Source organism: Protopterus annectens, chromosome 2.part1 (genome assembly GCF_019279795.1).
Source record: "Protopterus annectens isolate FY-2018-M chromosome 2.part1, PAN1.0, whole genome shotgun sequence".
Classification (NCBI taxonomy): domain Eukaryota; kingdom Metazoa; phylum Chordata; order Ceratodontiformes; family Protopteridae; genus Protopterus; species Protopterus annectens.
Genome location: NC_056729.1, coordinates 1,117,440,858 through 1,117,466,417, shown reverse-complemented (window position 1 = coordinate 1,117,466,417; position 25,560 = coordinate 1,117,440,858). Strand labels below are relative to the sequence as shown.

At 37.5% G+C, this 25,560-nt stretch overlaps 1 protein-coding gene across 1 annotated transcript in view; it reads left to right on the top strand.

Moving 5' to 3' along the window:
- MMUT (methylmalonyl-CoA mutase) overlaps positions 1-25,560 on the top strand; it is a 726,274-nt gene that overhangs the window by 240,632 nt on the left and 460,082 nt on the right. The window contains exons 4-5 of the mRNA XM_044062658.1: positions 1,196-1,353; positions 16,343-16,514. Of these exons, the coding sequence (XP_043918593.1) occupies positions 1,196-1,353; positions 16,343-16,514 (330 nt within the window). The remainder of the gene's footprint in view (positions 1-1,195; positions 1,354-16,342; positions 16,515-25,560) is intronic.

The window sequence follows — 25,560 nt, the reverse complement described above, 5'->3', positions numbered from 1 at the left end:
TCACTGCAGCTGTCTTTACTGTCTACATCTGCAGCATTTTTCAGTAATGCTTCCTTAGACACAATTTTTGTAGTTGCCATGTGTCATTCTTACATGCCTTTACAAAGTATTGTAAACTGAATCTGACTTCAAGGTCTGGGTCTTCCTTTTGCGCCACAATCATCTAGGATACTTTCCCAAATGATAGCCACTTAGGTGGGTTTAGATTGGGATTTTGTCTGTTTCTGCAGCCAGACGTCTTTGAGATCAAATGCAAATGTTATGGCTACGTATGCTGCTGGATTTGTCATAAGAGCTTTGGCTGCATGAAGAATACCATCATTTTCCCTACTTCTTTTCTGCTCTCTGTCTCCCTCTCTTTCTCATTTGCTTAGTATAATACTACATAATTCCAGGTTGGCAGTGCATTATGGAGATAAAGAATGTTGTTCGCACCTGGTACAATGTTAAATGTTGAGTTGACCTAAAGATGGAACTCCTCACACAGATCCAGAGTTATGGTGACTACCTGTACTTTTCATTTCTTGTACCATAGCACTCTGTACTGCAAGTGCCTGCCAGTTGTAAGTACCATCATGAAATAATGCTGTTAACTGGGATATGCCCAGTCAAAGTTAATCTTTGAAAAAGGTTCTGATAGCAGTCGTAAGGTTTCTTCCCATATTCTTCAGTTTAGTTACTAAGATAAAGGTTTCTGTCTACATATTTTCCCTCTTCAATACACCAAGGAAAGACCAATATTTCCACCATTGTAATTAGCATAAATGTTTGTGGTGCACTCCATTGCATAGTCTCATTCCTCAAATGTTTGTTTTTCTTGTACTTGTTCCTACAGAGGAGGATGTAAAGGAGGGGAATAGAGAGAGTCAGGGTAGATGGGCAACTTTCTTTACCAGGATGTGCATGGGTTATGTATATTAGATAAAAGTGTTCCTCAGATGAGTTTTTATGTTGAATATTGCAGATCTGCTCTTAGCACTTGCTTGTACAAATCTTATACATGTCTACCTGCTGCATGAACCAGTGTCAACACTTAACTGCTGCTGTGGGAAGTATTTTGCATATTTGTATATTTCCTTTAATTCTTTCCTTGGATCATTGAGTTTTCTATATAGTTTTGAAATCTTGTGGGTTTAATATTGTCTGGGTTACTATTTATTTTGCTAGCATTATTTTTTTGTACTTTTTTTATCAGAACATGCCAAAGTTTAACTCCATTTCTATTAGCGGGTACCACATTCAAGAGGCTGGTGCTGATGCAGTTTTGGAATTGGCCTATACAATAGCTGATGGTTTGGAGTACTGCAGAACTGGATGCAGTGCTGGACTTTCTATTGACGAATTTGCTCCCCGGTAAGCATGCTACCATATTTACTTGTTCAGAGCAGCAGAACATGCATTCCTTTAAATAATGAGACTATTGTTGCAGTTAATATCACTTAGCTTTACCACTTGCTTACTCTTGCTGGTTGGTCACTGGTAGTATGCAGTTACTTTTAGCATATCTCAGTGGGAATGATGCCTGACAGTGTTGTTTGTGAATGCAGTGGTGTGGAAGGATGCGTAGTACTGAGACTGTCATACAGCTGCTTATCAGTGCTTCGTATGTTTTATTTGTTTAAGATGAAACAAAAATTAATATGTTCCATTTGCTGTTAGAAGAAAGGATGCTAGAGTTATGACCAAGGTCACGAAAGTCAAAAATGTCTTGCTTATTCTAAAGTCTATTAAATCTAACATGGAGTGTGTTGTATGTACACTTGAAGAGAATGGTATTTTTAAATACCAAAATACACTGCCAGCAGAACAGTTGTTTATAGTCTTTAGCTGCTCGCTAAAGCTCCTTTTCTTCACTAGGAAAAGACGGCAGACAACCAGTGGTTGTTGAAAAGTAGTCAGTCTAACAATCCAAAAAACGAACACGCAAACGAACAAACTTACTCATGGATTGAGCGCTTTCTTCTCCTTAACCGGAGATTTCATCAGAATCATACATCACTTCCTTTCTGTAGTATTTATACCCCTTAATAAGTAATTGAGTCTACGTCATCTCTACCATCTTTATGTTTAAAAATACAATTCTTACATAAAAACATTCCTTCCTTAACTACATAAAAATGTGTATATCAATTATATTATATTTATCTATTATAAAATACTTTAAAATCTTTCATTTGATGAAATAATAAACATTTAAATATTAGATGCTTTACTAACCAAAATCGGTTTAACAGATATAGTTTCATTCAAGCCTGGACTAAGACAGGCTTGTAACTTTATTTGCCAGTTTGTTTCTCTTACTTGAATGTGATTTTTAAAATCACCTCCTCTAGGGTTCTGTTTTACTTTCTCTAAAATAGAAAAAAGGAAACCTTTAAAGTTGTTAACACATTCCTCTGAGTGTTTATAAAGGGCATTGTTACAATTTCAAGTTGATATTTGGTAATAATGTTCATATATTCTGTCCCGCAACCGTCTCTCGGTCTTACTGACGTAATACGCTGAACATGTTTGACATATAGCCAAATAAACTACCCCTTTTGTTTGACAATTTCCTTTACTGACCCACACTTTAGATTTCAGAATATTATCCAATGTAATATAGATTTCAGAATATTATCCAATGTAATATCCATTTTCTCATATATGTGTTTAGATTGTGAACACATCCGACATTTTTTGGTTCCTACATTATTATGTCCATCCCTTTGTGTGTTACCCTCAAACAACTTTTTAAGATTAAAACCTGTCTCATAGACAAAAGAGGGTTGACACCCTACGATAAACTACAGTTTGGGATTACTTTTTAAAATAACCCATTTTTTTTTTTTCATAAAGTTACTTTGATCAAAGAGCTGGACAATTTTGTAAAATATTTTAATCAAACCACCCATTTTTTGAGATCTACCCACACAAGTACACAAGATGGAGTTAATTATTTGGATGCACAGTTGGCAAAAGGGGTTACAGGATATATTTCTCAAGTATATAGGAAACCCACTTTTAGCAATTCATATCTGGAATTCAGTAGTAATCACCCGAATCACCAAAAGAAAAACATTATTAAGGGGCAACTGATTCGTGTAGCCAGGATGACTTCTTCCAAGGACAATGCTAAGGAAGAATTAATGAAGGTGGCTAATATGTTTTTAGATAGAGGATATCCAAATAACGTAGTCATAAAAAATGTAGAGAATGTGTTTAAAGAATGGGGTAAAAGATATAAGCCCTTGTTAGGAATGCCCCTTTCAGCTGTTGACCACAGCATCACTAAATCAAAGTTTCCCAGAGATAAAATAGAACACAGTCAATTTGAAAGAGCAATGGTAGTCCCATTTTGGGCAAAGGCAAATCAAGTTATTAATATAATGGAAAAAAAACTGGGTTATTTTAAAAAGTAATCCCAAACTGTGGTCTGTCATAGGGTGTCTATAAGACAGGTTTTAATCTTAAAAAGTTGTTTGAGGGTAACACACAAAGGGTTGGACATAATAATGTAGGAACCAAAAAATGTGGGATGTGCTCACAATGTAAACACATATATGAGAAAATGGATATTATATTGGATAATATTCTGAAATCTAAAGTGTGGTTCAGTAAAGGAAATTGTCAAACAAAGGGGGTAGTTTATTTGACTATGTGTCAAACATGTCCAGCATATTACGTTGGTAAGACCGAGAGATGGTTGCGGGACAGAATATATGAACATCATTACCAAATATCAACACAAAATTGTAATAATGCCCTTTATAAACACTCAGAGGAATGTGTTAACAACTTTAAAGGTTTCCTTTTTTCTATTTTAGAGAAAGTAAAACAGAACCCTAGGGGAGGTGATTTTAAAAATGACATTCAAGTAAGAGAAACAAACTGGCAAATAAAGTTACAAGCCTGTCTTAGTCCAGGCTTGAATGAAACTATATCTGTTAAACCGATTTTAGTTAGTAAAGCAAGTAATATTTAAACGTTGATTATTTCATCAAATGAAAGATTTTAAAGTATTTTATAATAGATATAATTTATATACACTTTTTTTATGTAGTTAAGGAAGGAAGGAATGTTTTTATGTAAGAATTGTGTTTTTAAACATAAAGATGGTAGAGATGATGTCGAATCAATTACTTATTAAGGGGTATAAATACTACAGAAAGGAAGTGATGTATGATTCTGATGAAATCTCCAGTTAAGGAGAAGAAAGCGCTCAATCCATGAGTTCGTTTGTTCGTTTGCTTGTTCATTTTTTGGATTATTAAATTGACTACTTTTCAACAACCACTGGTTGTCTGCCGTTTTTTCCTGGTGAAGAAAAGGAGTTTTAGCGAGCGGCTAAAGACTATAAACATCCGTTCTGCTGGCAGTGTATTTTGGTATTTAGATTTGGTTTGGAGTAGCACTGCTCATTTCACTTTGGTTTTTCAGAGTGGTATTTTTGCTATAAACCCTAACCTCCCTCTGCACATGCTCAAGGGTTTGGCATGCAGAAGGCTGCATGACTGATATCCATAACTCTTCTTTTGATGTAATCAAATCACTGACCTGCTCCCCCTTTGTAAGCTGCATTTCTGTGTGAGCGCTGGTATCCCCTTAAACTATAATCAAGTAGAGTTTACAAGGGCACACAAGCCCTACTCCTCTTCCTCCTCATCCTGACAAAAGGCAAGTAGGCTAAGCCTCATCATTCCTTTCCTGCCCCGAGCCAGATCCAGAGATGTCTGATCTGCTAATTAAACATTTATCACTTGGGTCATAGTTGGGGCTTTAGCTCTCTTGTATTACTGAAAATGGTTGCAACCAATTCATTGGTAAAAAAGTGCTAGCCAAATGTTCTGTTCCAGTCCTACCACCATGCCCTTTCCCTTGCCCTTAGCTCCATCCACATTGGCAGAAATCTGTGGCAAGGCAAACTTTTCAGAGTTATAAGTTGGCACTGTTGGCTGTTCCTTACCGCACTTGCAGAGGAGGCCAAAACATCCTGTATACACTAACCTATTATAAGCCCTCTTTCTGTTTTGTCCAGAAATTGATTTATCACTGAATGTGAAGAAAGAAGTATGAACTGTTACTTCTTGTGTGAAATTCCCCTATCCCCACATTGCTGGTTTACAAGGACTCAGAGGATTCAGAATAGACCATGGTTTCACTGAATATGGCAGCCCCCGCAAAGGGCATTTACTCTTAAGCCCAAGGACCTTGGCATTTTCTTGAAGGTACAAAACAGGCAACAAGAGATCAACTACCCTCTGAGATGGAGGACGATGTAGGAAACTTGTTTCCATGCACTGGCCATGCTTAAAATCATAATTAATTCATGGGCATGGGAGGTGATAACCAAACATTCTTTTCCACTTCCCTGTACTGTCCTTCACTTGCTAGATGTGCCACCACATCAGAAAAGTGATATCAAGGAAAGAGATGCAGATGTCCTTGAGAAAGGAGCCATCCAAGAATTTCTGCAAGACTAATGAGGACTTCAGTAAAATTTCAAATAATGTTTTCATTCCAGAGAAAGTTCAATTTGAGACCCATACCATATCTGAGCAAACTAAGCACTTTTATCTCAAAAGAGCCTGTTTAAGTGGCAGCCCTTCAGTCTCTTCTTTCTCTGCTGTCCAGAGCAGTCTGGATGTGCTTCTGTAATCCTCAAGATACTTAACTGCAGATAAGGATCAGAAAGCAATAGTACGGTACATCAACAAGGGATAAGGAACTCGCTCCTATCCTTTAAGCAAAGAGTCTATGCATGTTTGGAAATGGACCAAAGAGTAACAATATACATTTTATTTGCAGCTCACTTTTCAGGGGAATCCATCTGCTTGACCAGCAGGCTATGCAGATGCATCCTAGTACCCCATGAGTGGTCCCCTAAGTCTTCAGTAGCATACAAGTCCACATCAGGGTGTTGAAACCACACACACACAACACCCACCTCACACAGCACACATGCAGACAAACATATGCTGAGGCATTTAAAAGCAATCTTCCTAAACAACAAAGATAACCTAGATCACCCCCTGTGGAGGCTATGCCTCAGCAAGCCCAACAGCACTCAGAAAAAACATCTAACACAACACAAACCACAAACACTAAGTCCCTAAGGCAAGCAAACACATTTCCTAGGACTCTCATCATGGGAGACACCAATGTAAGACACACTGATGACCCTCTAACCAGGCTGAACAAGGAGAAAGTTGCTTATTTGGAGTCAGGATCCACGAAATCATGCGTGTACTCAAGTCATTACACCACAGGTGCCAGTATGATTAAATCATAGTCCATGTATGTCTGAATGACCTGAGATGTACCTCCTTGGGCTGTATAAAGAGAAATCTTATGGAGCTTTCATATTGCGTCTCTCCGGCTGGTATGAATCTGGCACAGAGCAGCATTTTACCATCAGTGAGGATGATGCCATAATATGATCAAAGAATGATTGATTTCAACAACACTCCGTCTTTCTGGTGTCATGCTAAGGGGATTCAATATTTGTCAGCTTGGGAGGACATGGCCAACAACCAAGTTGCTTTGCCAAGGTGGTCTGCATCTTTCCCCTTCAGACTTTCAGATACTGGCTAAAGTTTTGTCCACCCCCATAGTGCCTGTTTAGGCAGTGCCAAATATGACAAACCTACTGACATAGCAAAATCAATTCAACAGAACCTGAAGTTGTTACTCATCAATGCTAGAAGCAAAAAAAAAAATGCACTTCCTCCAAGTCCTCCTCACACTTGAGAATACAGATATCTGTGCACTTACCGAGACATGGTTTAAAGTGGCAGAGAGTACTTGTCACCCTTCTTATGTGCATTAAGAAGACGTGGAGGCTTGGGTGTTAATTTAAGTAGTTTATTGTATACAAATACATCAGGATGGATGGCAGGAACATTAAACTTAACAAACTATCTGACTGACTACATACTTGCATGCTGTCACTCTGGCTGCTCACTCAAAATGCCACACTTGCTTGCATGTGCTCAATACTTATATACAAGTGCTGACTCAATGGAAAGCTTCTTAAAGGTATATCACACACACTGATCTACATCCTCCCCTTTACTGAGCTGTCTCATATAAACAATGACATTTTAATAGGCTTGCAGTTTGCACAGACACTAATAAAAAGAAAAACAGTCATGTCCAGGTTGCTGTGTATCTGGAAGTAGGTTTCGATCTTTTGACATAATAGTTAGGACTGGGTTAAAAGCAGGGACAGTTACTGAGGACCGTCCTGCTTGAGGATTCTCGGAGATTTTCTCAGGAACAGGGTTTGCTGATGGAACGTCCTCTCGAACAGGAACATTGGACAAGTCACTCTGAGAACTAGAGTCTTTGTCACAGGCAAGATGCTGTAAAACTGGTTCGGGAACTAGTAACAAATGCTTCCTATTTCATCTGAATTCCATTCATTGTGATTCCACAATGTACAATCTCGGCTGTTGATACAAACTTTTCACAAATCCAATGTGATCACAATCTTTTGACATCTGTATCCTCAGTATCTCTCCTTTTAGTAAAGAATGGAGTAGTTTGCTGGTTTTAGCATAGTAAGACTTCTGGGACAAATGTTTCTTCAGCAGTTGGGCTTTTATTGCTTTGTTGTTTTAGCACATGGAACCAATAAATTACTGCTGATTGGTAATGTGGTTCTAAATTCAACAAGTTGAGAAAAACATAGGTATTGTCACGTCTGGATTGCTCTAACAGCTGTTTTGCACTTTGAACGTTTGAATGAGGGTGTTCAGGACTACTCGTAATATGAATAAAGTCCCACTCTTCTGCAAATCTATTGAACTGCTGACTTGTAAACTGTGCACCATTGTCAGAAATAAATGTGTGCAGACTACCATGGAAGGAAAAATATTGCTTCAACTTAGTAATGACAGTACTGGAAGTTAGCTTGGGAAGTAGGTCAATCTTAAACCAGTTTGAATAAGAACAGTCTGCTAACACCAAATAATGTTGACCATTCCATTCAAAGATATCTGTGGCTGCTGTCGACCAAGGTAGTTCAGGAATCTGGCTGAACTGAAGTGGTTCTTTTTGTTGATGCGGCTTTGTATTGTTGCGTACTGAACAAGATGAAAGTACTTTCTCAATATCTCTTGACATAGAAGGCCAAAATATTAGTCCTCACACCCTTCTTTTGGTAGAATCAATTCCTGGGTGGCCACGATGCAAGATCTTTATGTACTGTTGTTGCAAGGACTTTTGAACAATCGCTTTAGGACCTTTCATGATGATACCATTGTCTTACAGACTCTCATCTCTGTATGGAAAATATGGTTGCACTTCTACTGGTCAACAAGATTGCTTTGAAGGCCATCAAGTGGTTGAGCTTCTGGAGACTTGGATCTGAAGCTGTCTGAGTTCTGAGCTCATCACGACTTGTGGAAGAAAAATTTCTTACTTCCATGACCTCAAAATCAAGTCGCTGATTGTCATGCTGTTCCATGTTTTTTCTGGGCCATCTGGTAAGGTATCAGCAAAATAAAGAAGTTTGCCTTTTGTGTAAACAAGATTGAAATTGTCGACAGGAAAAGCATAAAATGGAGCAGAATAAAATTATGCTAAAACAATACTAAACAGATTATGTGGTTATAGCCACATATTTTTATCATATAGTTTTGAATGCAACTAGTCTTAGTATATGCATTCAGTATTAGCTGTTTTTGCAGTAGCAATGATGGCGTTCCTTTAAATGTGCAACAAGCAATTAGGAAGGTAGTGCATTTGAATGATAAGCACTGTATTTAAGGGATGATGGTTTATGACTAACAGTACCATCTGAAGAAGCAGCCTGTGTAACTGAAAGAGTTAGCATTTAGATTCCATTAAAGACGTTTTACTGTTAGAACTGCTGGCCATTGTTTTATTCTGGTTCATTTTATGCTTTTTCTGTTGGTTGTTTTGTGGAGCAGGCTATTTATGTGGTGCATTCTTGTGCTGTTGTGCTGAAGATTGAAATTGTACTTTCGCAATTTGAGCATCATATGTTGTAATCTGCCAGGAACTGTATGCATAGGCTTTCTCAAAATAGCAGCAAGAGGTTGGTGGTCAGTTTCGATCTGGACAGGTCAACCATAAATATAATCATGGAACTTTGAACATACAAACACAATTGCCAAAAGCTCTTTCTCAGACTGGGTATACTGCATCTCAAACTGGGTAAGAGTTCTCAGTGTATAGGCTACTTGTCTGCCCTCTTGAGAAGTGACTGCACCTAGACCAAACTTAGAAGCATCATAGGAAATAGTAACTGGTTTGTGAAGATCATAGTAGCTGAGATTAGGTGGGTTGGCAATTATTATAGAACATCAAGTTCTCTTTGGTGCTGTTCTGACCATGACCAAATGACATCTTTGCATGTCAGCTCTCTTAGCGGTACTGAAAGTTGGCTTAAATCTGGAATTAACTTACCTAGATAGTTGACCATGCCAAGAAAATGTTGTAGGGGCTTGAATATTGTCTGGAGCTGGCGTCTCAAGAATTGCTGTTTGCTTTGAAGGATCTGTACATAAGCCTGAACTGGTAAACAAGTGACCAACATAAGTAACTTCTCATAGCCTAAATTTGTACTTCTGAGGATTCAATGTAAGATTCACTTCACATGCTCATTCCAGAACTTTCTTGAGGTTTCTGTCATGGTCGGCTTCACCATTGCCTCCTACTAGAATGTCTGCTATACTAGCACAGGGATAGCCTGAAAACAAGCATACCTCTAGGGTGGTCAGACAGGATGGTGTGCTGAAGTCACTCCATGTGCAGATCACCATAGACAAAATCCTGTACCATATCCTAGTCAGCTGTAGGTCATCCTCCATGTCCCAAAAAGCTCACAATGCATACTTGGACCTACTGGAGAGACTTAACCATCCAACCTAATACCCTGCTCATGGAAGACTTTAATTATCCCCTACAGACTGGAAATCCTACTTGGCCTCAAATCTGCAGGCACAGAGAGATACCTGTACTTTGTAAATGTAAACACCCTTGACCAAATAGTAAATATGCCCACTAGAAGCTCTAGCATACTGGACCTCATTCTCACAAATATGGGAGAAACACTGCCACCGAAATGTCTCATCCTTCCAGGTAAGGTCCAACCATAAAGCTGTCTCTCTCAAAATTAACTTCATAATCCCATTAAAACCAGTAACAGTTAGAAATTATTCTAAGGCAAATTACTTGTTATTAAGTGATAGTTTGTCAAAATTCAGTGCCCCTCCAAACCCCAAGAACACACCAGCTTATGCTGCATTGCTCTTAGAAACTCTGTACACCCATGTCAGTGGCATTGAGGCTACTGTACATACCAGAAGTAGCCACAGAAACAAACCACCATGTTGCCCTCCCAAATTAAACGGGATGTATGACAAAAGGAAAAAAAAATTATGGCAAAAATCAAGAAGGGTAATTCCAAGAAAGATAAAATCTCTCTCAGCAAAGTAGATAGACAACTAAAAGGGCTAATTAAGTCAAGCAAAGCCAACTTTGAGGTTAGGATATCCTCCCAGGTGAAAGATAACAGTAATGGTGCCACATTCACTGAACCTGGCGATATAGTGAATCTGTTAGTGGAAAAATTCACTTCCAACTTCAACCCTCAATAATACCTTCAAACATAACCTATCTAACCATAACTAGAGAGCATGTACTGGCTGCACTCACTACATCCAAGAACATGGCCTCAGTGGGCCCTGATAACATGCGTTTTCAGGACCTGTGGAGTCATTATTTAACTATAGTCTTAAAATAGGCTTTGTGCCATATGAATGGAGGACTGTGATGGTCATCCCCCATCGTAAGGGAAAACCTTCAACAGATCTGGAAACTATAGGCCTATTAGTCTGACTAGTTTTATTTGAAAGCCGTGGAAAGAAATATGGAAATTATCAACAAGGATGTAGGAGACCTCCAGACACTGTGTCCATCCCAGTTTGACTTTGTCAAAGAAAGGTCATGCTTACCGAATCGAATGTACTTTGAAAAGGTCAAGCTGGCTAAGACATTTGATATAATACCCCAGTCAGGCTTTTTCAACAAACATATGGAACTAGGTATAAACCCCTTTATAACACACTGGATAGATAGCTGGCTCACTGATAGAACCCAGAAGGTTAGAATCAGTGAGGCCAACTCCACAAAGAGGCTGGTCAGCAGAGGTGGCATTCTTGGATGTCAAAGTGAATGTTGAAAGCCTCAAGTGAACCAGTTTCACAGATGATTGCAAACTGGGTGCAGTCTTTGAATCTCCCCATGAAGAGAACACCCTTTAAGAAGGTCTAATACAAGCAAATGGTTGGTGCCAAAGCCATGGCTTAAAACTCAATACCAAGAAATACATTCTGCCACCCCAGGTAACTGCGTCATCAATAAAACAACCTTAAAAGTTGATTTGCTAGTCAGGAATCTGGGAACTCATGTAGATAGTAACCTAGCCTAGTAAGAAAATCCTTCTGTGTTGCTTAACTTGTTAGCAAGGGCGTGGCATCTAGGTCCAGAGAGGTCTTCATGTCACTGTACTTGGCCCTCATTGGTCAATCATAGAATGTAATGTCCCCTTCAGTATGTACCTTACCAGACACATGTAGCAACCAGAATGTCTACAAAGTTTCCTTACAGAAATAATACAGGGAGTAAACACAATGTCCAGCACTGATCGTGTCAAAGCCCTGTTTTTTTAATTTGTATCATAGAGACTTTTGAGAGGTTATCTTTGCCTGGCATTCAAGGCATTCCTGGACCCTGTTTTGATGAATATTTTGCATATCCTCAAAACAAACATCACCAGTACTACTAGGTTAAAAGACCTAAATTTTGATTGCAAAATAAATAGGACATGTTGGAGAGACAAATATGTTTCTCAGAGAATTCCCATTCTCTGGAACAAACTCCCCATCCATGTGAAGCCGAATTCCTCCATATTCCTATTAAGTGCTGCTAATGGATGGGTAACTCGAAATTCACCCCTGGTCTGGCTGCTATGGGCAGAGGCAGTCACTGAGTCACCCCCTACAAATCCAATCTAAATCAAAATTGTGGGTCACATTTGGATTGCACAAGGGCTGTAGTGGTCATTAGCCTAGTGTACACCTATGAAATGATTTTAAGAAAGTGGGGCATCCCTTTTCTACAGAAATTAAATACTGAAGGTACTTCTTGCTGATTCTCTCCCTCAAAAGCAATAACAAATGCACATTGACACCCACTTGCCCTGCATGCTTCCTTTGTGTTTTCTTGTCTTCCATTCCTAGTAGAGGTTATTTTTAGATCTAAGGAATCAAATGCAGTCCTGATTACTGCTCCTTCATGCCCCAGTTTTTTTCATACTTCAGCAGTTGTTTACAACTCCTTGGAGCTTCTTGGCTTCAAAGAATTTCAGTTTAGACATCTGAGGGTCTGGATCCCTATTTCACTTTGAAATTTTTTACTTTTCTTTCCTTTTTGAGCTTTATAGAATTGGCTTTAATAATTCTTCATTAAAGTCATTTAAACTGTTTTGTCACTTCTGTGTAGGTCAAGTCTGTGAATCCTTTGCCTATCCTTAAGGTTCGTAAAGAATGATTTTTCTTCTTCAGCTTATGGTTAGAGCGTCTTCCTCCTTGGGATATTTGTATTATGCTGGAAGCACCCATTCTTCCTTCCTTTAAACTAATTGTTTCTGCAGAGTTAAAATTCTTTTCTTGGAAGATTTTGTTTCTAATAGCAGTTATCTCAACTAGGTGATTTTGTAAGTTACAAGCCCTTTCTATGAGCTCATTGTACATGAACCTTTAGAGACATAATTCACTGTATACCACTGCTTTCTTTTTGCCTAATATGGCTATGCAGACTATTCACTCAGCACGTCTTCTCACAGTACTCTTACTGTGGAAAAGTTGTAATTGCATAGATGTACCCAGGCATCATGGGTACTGTGTAGTAAGACAACGCGCGTAACGATCATAGTTTGTTTTATGACCCAAGGGATGCAAAGGCATAAAGGTTTCTGCACAGCAACTCTTCAAGCCACTTTCAAAGTGCATTGTCATCTTTTCCAAGGTTTTAGACAAACTTTTGCAGAACAAGCGTAAAGCAGTATATTTAGCATAATTACTAACACAAATCTGTATTAAAAAAGTACAGAAACTGATTACATCTGTTGAGTCTTCCAGAGCTGTATGAAGTCATTTTTTTTCTCAAAAATTGAAGTTCTCTTTAATTGCATCAGAATATTGAATTGGAAATTTTGAATGCTATCAGTAAACAATGAAGTGGTCACCCAGCCAAAGGATGTAGTAAATGCTTGTGCTTGCTGAAAAAAATGTGCATCCTTCACAATAAGCAAATAAATGTGTTAGAATATTATAGAGACCATAGAATCAGCCCTTGTATAACTGCAGATACATAATAAAATGAGGAACTCAGTGTGTTATTTGAACTATTCACCATTTAATTTATTCCAGTAGTTGTTATGGCTTTAAGAGTTTCCCCAAGAAGGTTTAGCCAACTCCCTTCCACCACTATGTAATGATACCAGTGGTGTAAAAGGGCATTGGCCGATGCAATCTTGAGATATTTCTTGACATGCACTTCAGTGTGGTTGCATAACTTCATCATTGTCAATCCATCAGTTGGCCTACCATGTAAGGTAATTTGCTTGTCTAATAGTATTTTTTTTATTATTTGCTCATGTCTGATAGTAGTTCTGAGACAGACACTTTTGTAAAAGTTAGTAATTGTGTGGACTGTGTTAACAAATTTCCAGTAATAGTTTCTACTCTTACTTGCTTTGACCCAGAGCACAGTATGAATACAAGTTGTTCCTGCTTCATCCTGAGGCCAGTCAGGATAAGAGCAGAATCTCTCCAGGAGTCTGCAACTCAAAAGAGGGTGCAGATTTGTTTCTGTATCACTGAGTCATTGGCCAAGGCCTCTGAAAGCCTGCCTCTGAAGTGAAAAATGCTCCAGTAAACTGCATGTGAGAAATTGGAGACCAAGGAGAGCCACAGACGAACAGCATACATGATAGTTTCTTATACAAAATAAAAATGAATAGCTGTCAGTCATGTTGAACAGAATATTGGCATGTGGAGATGTCTCTGACCTATGATGACGGTGTGCAGTGATACTATTTCATAATTTTTAGACTCTTCAGCCTAACCAGAATGATATAGGTGACCTACTACTGACAGGTATGGAAAAGTGAAGATTTGATAAGGGGAAGATTTTGCCTTATAAATCTTGTGCCATTCTTTAAAGAAGTAGCAGCAGTCGTCAATGAAGGGCTAACAGGGCTAACATTTTATACTTATTTCTTTAACCTTTTTAAGGTTTTTGACTTGCAGTGCAACAGTTTGAACAGAATCTGCGGAAACAGAATGGTGTAGAATTGGCAATTGTGTACAACAAGGCTGCATACTTTATTCATACTTTACTCATACCGTTTAATTTTCACTTTGAACAAATCATGAAAAACAGGTCCTTAGCTGTACTTTGCTGATACTACACTAATGGCTGAAAGTACAGTTTGGGCTCTAAATGGGTTTGCAGTGCAACATGAAGAAGACAAAGATTCTGACTTTTGGAAAAATCAGTTTTATTTTTGATGCAGAAGAAACAGAAATAGTAAACAATTTCAGCTTGCTTGGAGCAGTAATCCATTATGAAATAATGAACAGTCCTAGAATATAGTGAATTGTTCTTGGCAGAACAGCTTTGAAAGCTCCATTTAAGATGTTACTTTGCTTATAGAGTAACAACTTGTTTAGGATTGTTACTTTCAGTAAAGCCACATGGATGGGAAAGTTGGGAAGTGAAATACAAGACTGGAGTTAAACTGAAGCTTTCAGATTTTGGTTTTGGTAAACAATAAGCCACATGGAGTGCCCAAAAAACAAATTGGTTGGTTGGTGTTGGTGTTGGAAGAGAAGTTTTTCTAAAGCTGAAATGTTAGTAATTTGATTTTTGTACTAGACATGCATCCTTCCATCCAAAACCCTTTTTCCCATTTTTGTACATGGGATCTTAGTGTCAGTTCAACAGTGACAATCATTTAGAACCAGTGTTCACACCACCTGGTGGCTAGCTCTGCCACAGTTGTTCTTCCATAATACACACACAAACCGTCACGCTCATATGTATGGCCAGTTTAGAGTGTCAGATCTACCTACTACATATTTTTGGAATGTGGGACACTTGGAGAAAACACATGCAAACAGAGGGAGGGCATGTAGACTCTGTGAAGGAAGCACCCTGGTTGAGAATCAAACAAGAAAACCTCTTGATGTGAGATGACAATGCTATCTGCTGTGTCACCCATTTGAGATGGGGAGTGAAAGATTATTAAAAAAAAAATCATGCTTGGTAAGGTCAAAGGTAGACATTAAATTGGAATTACCAATAATCTAGCAGTGTCATTGACCAGTTAAGTAGATAGTGGACATTGAAAATGCAACTTGGAAGATACAATGCAAAACTATCAAGCTACAAAAGGTACTATCACTGTATACCTTATCTAATGACTATATATGAAGCACCATCACATCAAATTAACAAATTCCATACATTTGTTAACTTGATTGTCATTTACTGTCAGTTAAGATTGTGATTGTTTGAGATGTTGCATTTGTTCAAGTGATTTGCCTTGAGCTTTGTGCATCTTTCATTTGATTTGTGACCTGGGTTCTGGCTGAAAAGGGACCATTTGGATCAGTTAAACCAAATTAGATAACAAAGAACAATTGAAATTCAGATTTTTTTAATTGCTAAACTCTACAAACAAATGATTAAAAATTAAAACTGAACAGGACACAAAGCAGACATTGAAGTAAAGAGAAAAAGGAAACCAACACAACTGCTATTATTGAGGGCAACTTAAAATGACTGCAAGAATTATGCAGATTCTGTCATTGTTTTTAGCAATATTTGTGGATGGTCATTCTGTAACTATGTAATGAGAATTAACGATTTTTTTCTGAAACTTCCTTTTTGTCTGCCTTGAAAGAATTTTCTTTTTTTTATTCTATAACAGAAAAACATAAACTATTATGCATTTAAAGTCCTGTTCTCGAATTTGTTTCCAAGGGGGTAAACTGATAAGTTGAACAAAGTGCATAATGTATTGAATTTTTACATATGTCTTCAGTAATCTTAAGTGTTTTCAGAAGCTTTTTTTATAACTACAAAATTATGGCATTTGTTTGAATCCTGTATACATTTGCTAATGTGTTTTCATTTGCAGCTTGCCTAAATTATCAGTCAAAACAGTACTGTGAAATGTGCAGTCTTTTAAAATCCCAATTGTATCATTAGCTTCTTAAAAATAATGCAACACGTTAATATAAAATATTATCATTTGTTATAGATTGTCTTTCTTCTGGGGTATTGGAATGAATTTTTACATGGAAATTGCCAAGATGAGAGCAGGCAGACGGCTTTGGGCTGACCTGATAGAGAAAAATTTTCAGCCAAAGGATTCCAAATCTCTCCTTCTTAGAGCACATTGTCAAACTTCAGGGTGGTCTCTTACAGAGCAGGTAAACTGAGGTTACAAAAGTAAAAATAAACTGATTGCTGTAGGTGACCTACACAATTTAAAGTATGTGTTTATCAGCATAAATTGAGTTTTGGGACAGTGTGTTCATGTTCAAAATCAAGATAACCATGTAGAATATACTGGGATTGGCAGATGTGTGTACATGCAGAAAACCGTGTTGGAATATTTGCTCAGCAATGATTCCATGAACTGAATTTGCATTGCATATGTATTCTTTGCATGGCATTTTTTGCAGCCCTTAATAACTCTTACTTCTGGTGTCACTGGTAGTTGCTGTTACTGCACTGAATGGTCAAATTGGACAGCGAGAGGGTTACCTGTCATTCCTAACCTTTGACCTTTTTATTTTTTACTCTTCTGATCATCATGGAAGAAGCTATGGCAGCTAATGGCTCCTTTTTCTTTTTGTCATGGTGCCCTGATATGAAGAAGCAGTAATTAGTATGCAGTCCGTTTAACACTGAATGCCATTTCCTACAGTAAATAGTTATGTACTGGTACCTCATTTTCTTGCACCTTTATCATTGCTATCCCTTAAGAAGTCTAGAGACATAAATGGTCAAACTTCCACTTACCCAGTGTCAGGATAAGCCACATTAGTTTCATTTTGTTAATGTTAGTCTCTTACTTGACTTTAAAAAATGTCTAACTTTATTCTAAGTCTGATTGTTTGGCATCAAGACCTGTCTGTCATTAATGTATTGTAAATGGTGCCATCTTTCATTATGTGAACATCGCCATAGTCAGAAGCCATACTATAATTTAAATAACAGCTTGCATTTAATTATGTCTTCAGCAAGCAGATTGTTTAATGGCACTAGGCTTAAATAAGCTGAGATGTTTGCCAGAAAAGGAAAGCTTGTAATAGAGGCTTTAAGAGTTGAAAGAGAATGGCAGGATTTTCTTTTTGTGCCTGTTAGGCAGGGTAAGAAGTAGAGATCTGCTGGGAATTTCCAGCAGCCTCATAACTGAGATCCAAATGGAGAAATGATAAGTCAGTAAATAAAGGCTAGAATTGAATTCATCCTCAAGTCTTGGTGAGTACCTTCACAAGGTGGACCCTGTTTTTCACAAAATCTCACCAAGGCAATACTGATAAACAGACTGTATTTTATATAGCATACATCATGATCAGAAGTAGGTTAAAAAATAAAAAGATAGCTGTGATGCATGAGACCCAGGATAAAAACGTGCCCAATCCCGGTATGCGCACTTGTGCCGGGACTGGAAAAAAATGACATAGAATCCTCAGAATACGGAAACATTCCAACAATAGGACTAGGCCAGGCGCAAGGGGAGGATGGCCCCCCTGTTGTAGAAGGAAGTAGTAGTCCATAAAAGTCACAAAAATTGGTAGGCCAAAAACAGCTATAAAGATGATAGAGTGAACTATTGAGGACAAGAAACACATTTTGTATTGTTACTATTATGTAAGAAGCCCATAATTTCCAGAGAGAAGATGTACAAAAAGAATATGAGAGAAATTAGAGGAAAGAAAAATACTTGAACAAGAAAAAACGTCAGAAGCTTCAAATAAAAAAAAATATTTTCATGAATACAAGAGATGTATGAAAAACATTATATAGACCAAGAAACCTTGGGCTGTTTGGAAAAAGAAACGACTGAGGAAGTGCGAAAATATAAAGAACACATTCTAGAGATTTTTGAAGGTATAAAAAAGAAAGAAATATGCACATGGGAAAGAAAGAGAAATCTGATATGGTACAATATTTATGCAAAGGTGAAAGCCAAATTAATCAGTACAAAAGAAGCAGCCCCAAAGATATTCAAAGAGAAATACAGACAAAAGCATTCAGATATGGAAAATTTCACTATACAAAAACAAGATCACAAAGAGGGAATGTAGAACAGAAGATTAGTAAAATAGAAATTAAAAAATAGAAGTTGAAGTTATGGAATACAAGTGAAGGGAAGGATTTAGGTGTAGAAAGTCTAACACAGGTTATATTACAGCATGACGGAACGAGTACCTAAGTACAGGTACAGAGAAACAGGAGGAGCAGGAGACATCTGAAGAAGAAATATGGGCATGGGAAAGAGAGAGAGATTTAATATGGTATAATATTTATGCAAAGGGGAAAGCAAAACTAATCAATATAAAAAGAGCAGCACCAAGGATATTTGAAGAGAAATACAGACAAAGGCATCTGGATATGGAAATTTTACAATACAAAAAAAGGAAGAAGGAAAGTAGAAAAGAGGATTAGTAATGGAGAAGTTAAAAATGCAGAAACTGAGGTTATGGATTACCTGTGAAGTGAAGGATTTAGTGTAGAAAATCTAACTTTGATAACATTACAGCAGGATGGAGCAGTGGATCCCCAAATTAAGGAGAAATCAGTGGAGCAGGAAACATCTGATCAGTTGTCATGTGAAAATACTTTGAAGCCTTTTATAGGAAACCAGTACAAAAGTTCAGTTGAAGTTGCACAGCAAAGAACAGGAAATGGTGGCAGCTCTAACACAATCAAAGTTGTGGAGTGATAGGGCATTGAGTTCCCATATTAAAGAACAACGGATGACATAGTCTGAAACTGAAGAGAATGTAGCACAGGAAGATGCTGTGAAACTTTAAAATGCCCGCAGGAGAAGAAAGTGTGTTCCCTCTGTTTGGAAGAAAATGATCTAAGAGAAGAGTTGCTTGATTTAATAGAGTTGGATATATTAAGATCAATTAATGAAATAGTCTACAGGAAGTCATAAAACCCCAAGAAGTAGAAGTTTGATAAAACAAATGAACACAGTAATTAGGACTGTTCATAGAGATTCATGCAAAATAACAGAAGTAAATAGGCAATATTACTGTGTAGCTGAATTAATAACAGATAAAGTGGTACCACAAAAACAGGGCAGTAAGGGAAAGGAAAGGAGGAAACCAGTTGCTATCATGGAAGTATCGAATAGAGAAAACTATAAAGCAAGTAAGACAAGAGGTGTCACTGTTAGAAAAGTATAGAAGAGGGAACAAATCAACAACAATACTCAGAGAGACATGATAAAAGCAATACGCAGTATCAGAACAGGTCAAGATCTATCATGCAGTATTGCAAATAAACTAAAAATATCAGCACAGGCAGGAAAAACTTAGAAGATATGCAAATAAATATAAAGGAAATGTACAAAATAAGCAATTTATTGTTGACCCAAAAAAAAGTTTTTATAGAGAATTCGGAAACTAAGCAAAAGGAATTGAAGCACCACCAAATAAAGAAGAAATAGATACAGTTTGGAGAAATGTCTATGCAAATCCTATGGGACGTAACAAAGATGCTAAATGGATAGAAGAAGTAAAAGAAAGAATAAGAAGTTCTAATGTACAGGATATGAAATGGGATAAAGTAACGACCAGAGAGATTGAAACAAAATTAAGAAAAAACTCCTAACTGGAAAAATCTTGACCCAGATGTAGTACCTAACTTCTGGCTAAAAGTATTAACATCTTTACATGAAGATTTAGCCATGAGTAAGAACTGTTTGTATGCACACCTCAAAGAGGCACCAGCCTGGTTAACAACAGGAAAAACAATGCTCCTACTTAAGAGGGAACCTGCAAGATATCCTAAAAATTATAGACCAATAACTTGCCTTCCGATAACGTGTAAACTGTACACTGAAATTGATGCCAACAAAATTTATAGTACTTAGAAGAAAACTCAGTCATGGCAATAGAACAAAAGGGTAGCAAAAGAAAGTCATACGGAACAAAGGATCATTTGTTGTTAAAGTCATAATGGAAAACTGTAAAAAGGGGAAGATTCCAAGTATGACATGGATAGTCTGTAAAAAAGCATTTGACAGTATTCCACATTCATGAATAAAAGAGTGCTTAAAAATGTGTAAGATATACTCTACACTGATTCATTATATTACAGAGATCATGAAACAGTGGCAAACCACTTTGCAGTTAAGCCATGATAAAGGACAAATTATTCCAGGAATAAAAATTCAAAGGGGATATTCCAGGGTGACTCTGTCACAGCTGCTGTTTTGTCTTGCCCTTAACCCATTAAGCTGTTTACTTAACAGATTAGGTCATGGCTAGAATTTGGCTCCCAGAAAACAACGTATAACGACTTATCTTCTTTTTGTGGATAATTTAAAACTGTGTAGTTCATCAGATGAACTGAAAGCACAACTGAAAGTGGTCAAAACTTTTTCAGATGATATAGGAATGCCATTTGGTCTTGAATGTGCAAAAGCAACTTTTAAAGCAGGAAAACTGTAGCACCAAGAAAACATCAGTTTGGGACAGGAATGTAATATAAAAGAACTTGAGTAAAGAGGGAGTGTGTAAATATTTGAGAATTGATTAAGGATCAGCATTGTGAATAAAACTTAGTAAGGAATATTTTAGAAGACTAAAATTAAGACTGAAAACAATGTTGACATCTAGGAACAAAGTCTAAACTATAAATCAGTTTGCTCTTCCTGTCCTAACTTATAGTTTTGGAGTGATTGACTGGCCCCAAAAGGTGTTTGATCATTTGGACAGGAAAACAAGAAGGATGCTTCATGCTCATCAGATGATTTATAAAAATCAGTGTATACCAAGATTACATATTCCCCATTCTGAAGGATGTATGGGCCTCCTCGAAACTGATTACATGTATAGCTCTGCAGTCGTAGGACTGCATACATATCTGCTGACCTCACAAGACTCAAACATAGTGAAAGTTTTAAAACATGAGTAGAATAAGTCTAAAATGACTTCCCTACATAGTTTAGCAGATGCATATTGGTGTGAAGCAGGAATGGGAATCACACTAGAGGTAGATAAAAAATCAGGCAGCAACTGAACGTGCCAAAAAAAAAACAAAAGAAAGAATATAAGGTGAAGGATCAGATGAGGAGGCAAGAAATGTGGAAAATGCATAAATATAGTTGTACATGTAGAAAACTCTTGGAACAACCTCATGTGTATCAGGATCGAAAGCAAGAATGGTTAAGGAGAGGTGAATTCAAAAGACAAAAGGTTAATATTGGCAGCCTAAGATAGTGGACTAAGTACATGTTGGTTTACAAAGTCCATTGAACTTGTGGGAGAAACAGGCAAATGTAGGTTTTGTAAAACAGAATTGAAAACAGTCGCAGTTGTTGCTGGTTGTGATATACTAATGGCAAAAGGACTGTATACTGAAAAGCATAATAATAATTAGGCAAGACTGTTGTATTGAGGATTGTGCAAACAATATAATATTGAAGTAGCTGAAAAACACTGGAAACATGAGGCACAAACCATTATAGAAAATGGTGAAGTTTATATCACATGGGATCACCCATTACCAACAGTTCAAAAAATAGATGCGAGAAAACCAGATATAGTAGTCCATGAAAAGAAGACAAAAGTCGCATTGAAGTGCAATTGCTACACCCATTGACTACAGTGTCTTATGTACAGAGAGACACAAAGTCATAAAATGTCAAGATTTGCAGGCAGAAACAAGGGCAGTGTGGAAGAAGGATGATCCAGACAGTTCCAATAGTAGTAGGAGCAAACGGGTGTTATAAAAAACAATTTACAATTATAATTAGATATGTTACCGATACATGTAACTGTTTATAAATTACAGGATGAGTCGTTACTGGGCACATAGTGGGTGCTGTGAAAAGCACTTCTGGCTAACATCAAAGATTGAAACAGCACTAATTTCACAAACAATCATTCTTTGACATAGGAATGGGTTCCATTCCCATCGTGGTATTAGAAACCCAAAAGACTTGGAGGAATTAAAAAACTGAGAAACACAATGGTGTTTCAGGAGTCTATCAAGGCAAAAGGCCTACCAAATAAGAGGATCTGTATTCTGTGTCTTGTAAGAGATGTGGTCGATTTAAAGTTTTGTCTTCCTTGATATCTGAAGCCATTGCTGATTCCACAGCATTGAGAGATGTGTTCCATCCATTTCCTGAAGTTGATAATACAAGCCGAAAAGTTCTGTACTTGCTACAGTATGTAGAGATCACTTTCATTTACTGCAGAGTAGAGCAGGGTGTGAAGCAGGAAATGGATGCCAAATCCAAGAGCTCAAAATATGATGCCTTTGTAATTTGATTGTAATTTGAAAGGCTCGAGCAATACAGGACAGGTTATTATTAGTAACTCCATGCAGATCCTTCACATGGTCTTGTTTTTGTCAAGATTATGACCTCCCTGACTTAGATGAAGAGCTAAAAGACTCTTGTGCTGGACAGTTATGATGCACAACCAAAATCCATAAGTCTTTTTCAGGTTCATCTATTCCCTCACTGATGGCTATACAGCCTGCACGCACTGTTAGCATTCAGTACATTGGAAAGGTTCTCCTTACTAGTAATATACGATGCTATAACTAACTGGTGTCTTTACGAAAGTAATTAGAGGTAGTAAATAGATAGTAAGAGTAAAAGTGACAGTGATAATCCCCTTCAAGCACCATTCAGCAGTTGATGGTTGACCCAAAACAAATTATTTGCTTTCCATTCATATCTGAACATGGGTACTGGAATTGTTTATTCTTGGTGACCTAGCAAAGCTACAGACTTGCTGCAGTTTTCAGTTGCATCTTTGAACTGACGTCATTGAACTGGAGGAATTTCAGAATCAAAATGAACATTTGAGGAGTAAGGTAGAGGATAGTGGAAATAAAATTAGAAGTAACAACTTCATGTTTGGGGATGATAATGGAGTATCCAGATAGAATGGCTTTTATTGCTGTTCACCACAAATGGCTCCTTTTCTTAACTTTTCTGTTTGTGGCCTCATTCAAAAATAGAGGAAATACAGCTTTCATTGACCCAAAGTCAGCAGATATGTAGAATTCATTCCTGTTTGTCACCATTCTTATCCTCACATTTCAGCAGAAGCAAGTACTTTTGCTTGTGTGTAATTTTCAGAGCATATGACTTCAGTGTTATGGCCAACTTCGCTTAATGTCCTCATGACTGTGGCAAAGCAAGACTTTTTCTGTCCAAATCTCAGAGCTCCAAATAAGGAAGCAATAAGTGATTTTACTTTGAATAGCCCAGTGCTGTGTGCAGTGGCTAAAATACTCTCTTCTGAGAGGACCTTGCCTCATTACAGAGGCCTTGCATTCTGAATCTGCAGACACTTTCTGTTCATGCACATTGTGACATAATACTCCAGTATTGGAGGCATGTCCTGCCCAGTTCTTTTCAGTGTGAATCTTTATCCTAATATATCCCTTCCATGATGCCAAGCAGTTGTTAGAGCAAGTGTATGAGATAAGAGATAAAGTTAGTCATGGGTCAGTCCTACACCTGCTAGGTCTATCAAACAGGCAGCTACTACCTTTCCTCCAGCACCTTGCGAAGGATTGAACTCTTGCCATTCGCCATCCAGTAGCGGAGAAGGCTTTGGAAGCAGTGCTCTCTCAGCAGTTATCTGTGGGGGTGAATCCAGGATTTTGGTGTCACACCCCCTACCAGGATTTTGGAGCCACCCCCTCCTCCCACACAGATGGTGACAGAAGACTTGGCAATGTAAAGGGAGAGTTTGAATCCCCTTCCAGTGGCTTTATTGACAGAACTTGAACGTGAAATGGCTTTTCCTCCTACCTGCCATGTCAAATAAGATTTAATGATCTTTCCTGCTTTATCAAACTTTGTTTTCTTCTTTTCCTGGATAGAGTTTCATCAGCTGTAATTCTGTCCCCTTTGGGGGATCAGGTGTAATCAGAGTGTTGTCATGGTAGATAACCTAGTCATTGTGAACTAGTACACAAATCATGCGGAGTTATAATTCTCTCCATAATAGCACAACTTTTTTTTTTATAGTAACTAAATTATGCAATAAGGCTAAATTTTAGGGCAAGATAAACGAGTAATGTACTAAACAGTTATGTAAAAAAAAAAAAAATATATATATATATATATATATATTTTAATGAAGCTTAATCTTAATGTTAATCTTGGATTTGATATATATATAATTAGCGGGGGGGGGGGGCACAGCTCCCCACAAGAGCGAGTTCAATGAATGGCATTTTCGATGTAAAAGTCGTTCGCTGAACTGACTTTTCGGGGTTGTGATATAGACCCAAATTTTTCAGTGATGCCTGAGTGGGGGATTGTGTTAAGTTGTATAATGAGGTATGCTTTGCATATTAGTTTTTAGAATAAAACTTTACTTATTTCTATTGTGTGGTTTTGACATTCATATCTGACATTCCTCAAACTACCAATAAATTCTAACCTGCTACAGTAAGGACAGAATATATGAGGTATTGTACTCCATGTAGCCATTGTTTAGAGGATAATTCTGAGGGGTAGTAACTTAACACATCTGTTTACCTTCAGTGTACATTAATGTTTCACTGATATTTGTAATAATACATAAATCAATCCATCAGTACAGTTTGCTGTATTGTGTACTTGAGAAAAATAAATGTTGCATGCATTATCACAGAAGGTTCATGTGAAGAAGATACATCAGTGAAACTTAACACTTGCTTTGGGAGGAATATAAACCCACAAAATTAATATGTATACGGTTTTCCAGTAATTCTGTCTCTCTTCATTCTGGCCCATCACCACAATCTATTGCCAATCCATGTCCATCTTTTGAAGTTTTGGGGTTGGGAGGATGGCCTAATGGTTAAGGTGTTTGCCTTATAAACACAAGGTACAGGGTTTGAATCTCACAGGGAATAATTGGCTAGGCTTAAAATGGCTTGCAAGGGCAGTTAGTCTAGTACTAATCTATGAACCTATGAAGTGACGGATTATTGTTAAACCTATTACTGAGTTTTGCACACCTGCTGCAAACATGCAGTTGTAATGCAACAACTAAAAGGAGGCATATTTCTTTTGTTTTTAAATATTTTTTTCAGGAAAAAAAAAGAAGAGTTTCCTGAATGTTGTGGCCTAATTGCCTCTGGTCATTGTCCCTGAAAAAGGGTCTTAGGCTCAGCAAAATGTACTCAGTCATCTAAATGAATATTAAATGTTTTAAGACGTTCATTTACTCAATGATTTTCTTCAAGATTTGGTGCCGCCTGTGCTGTGAT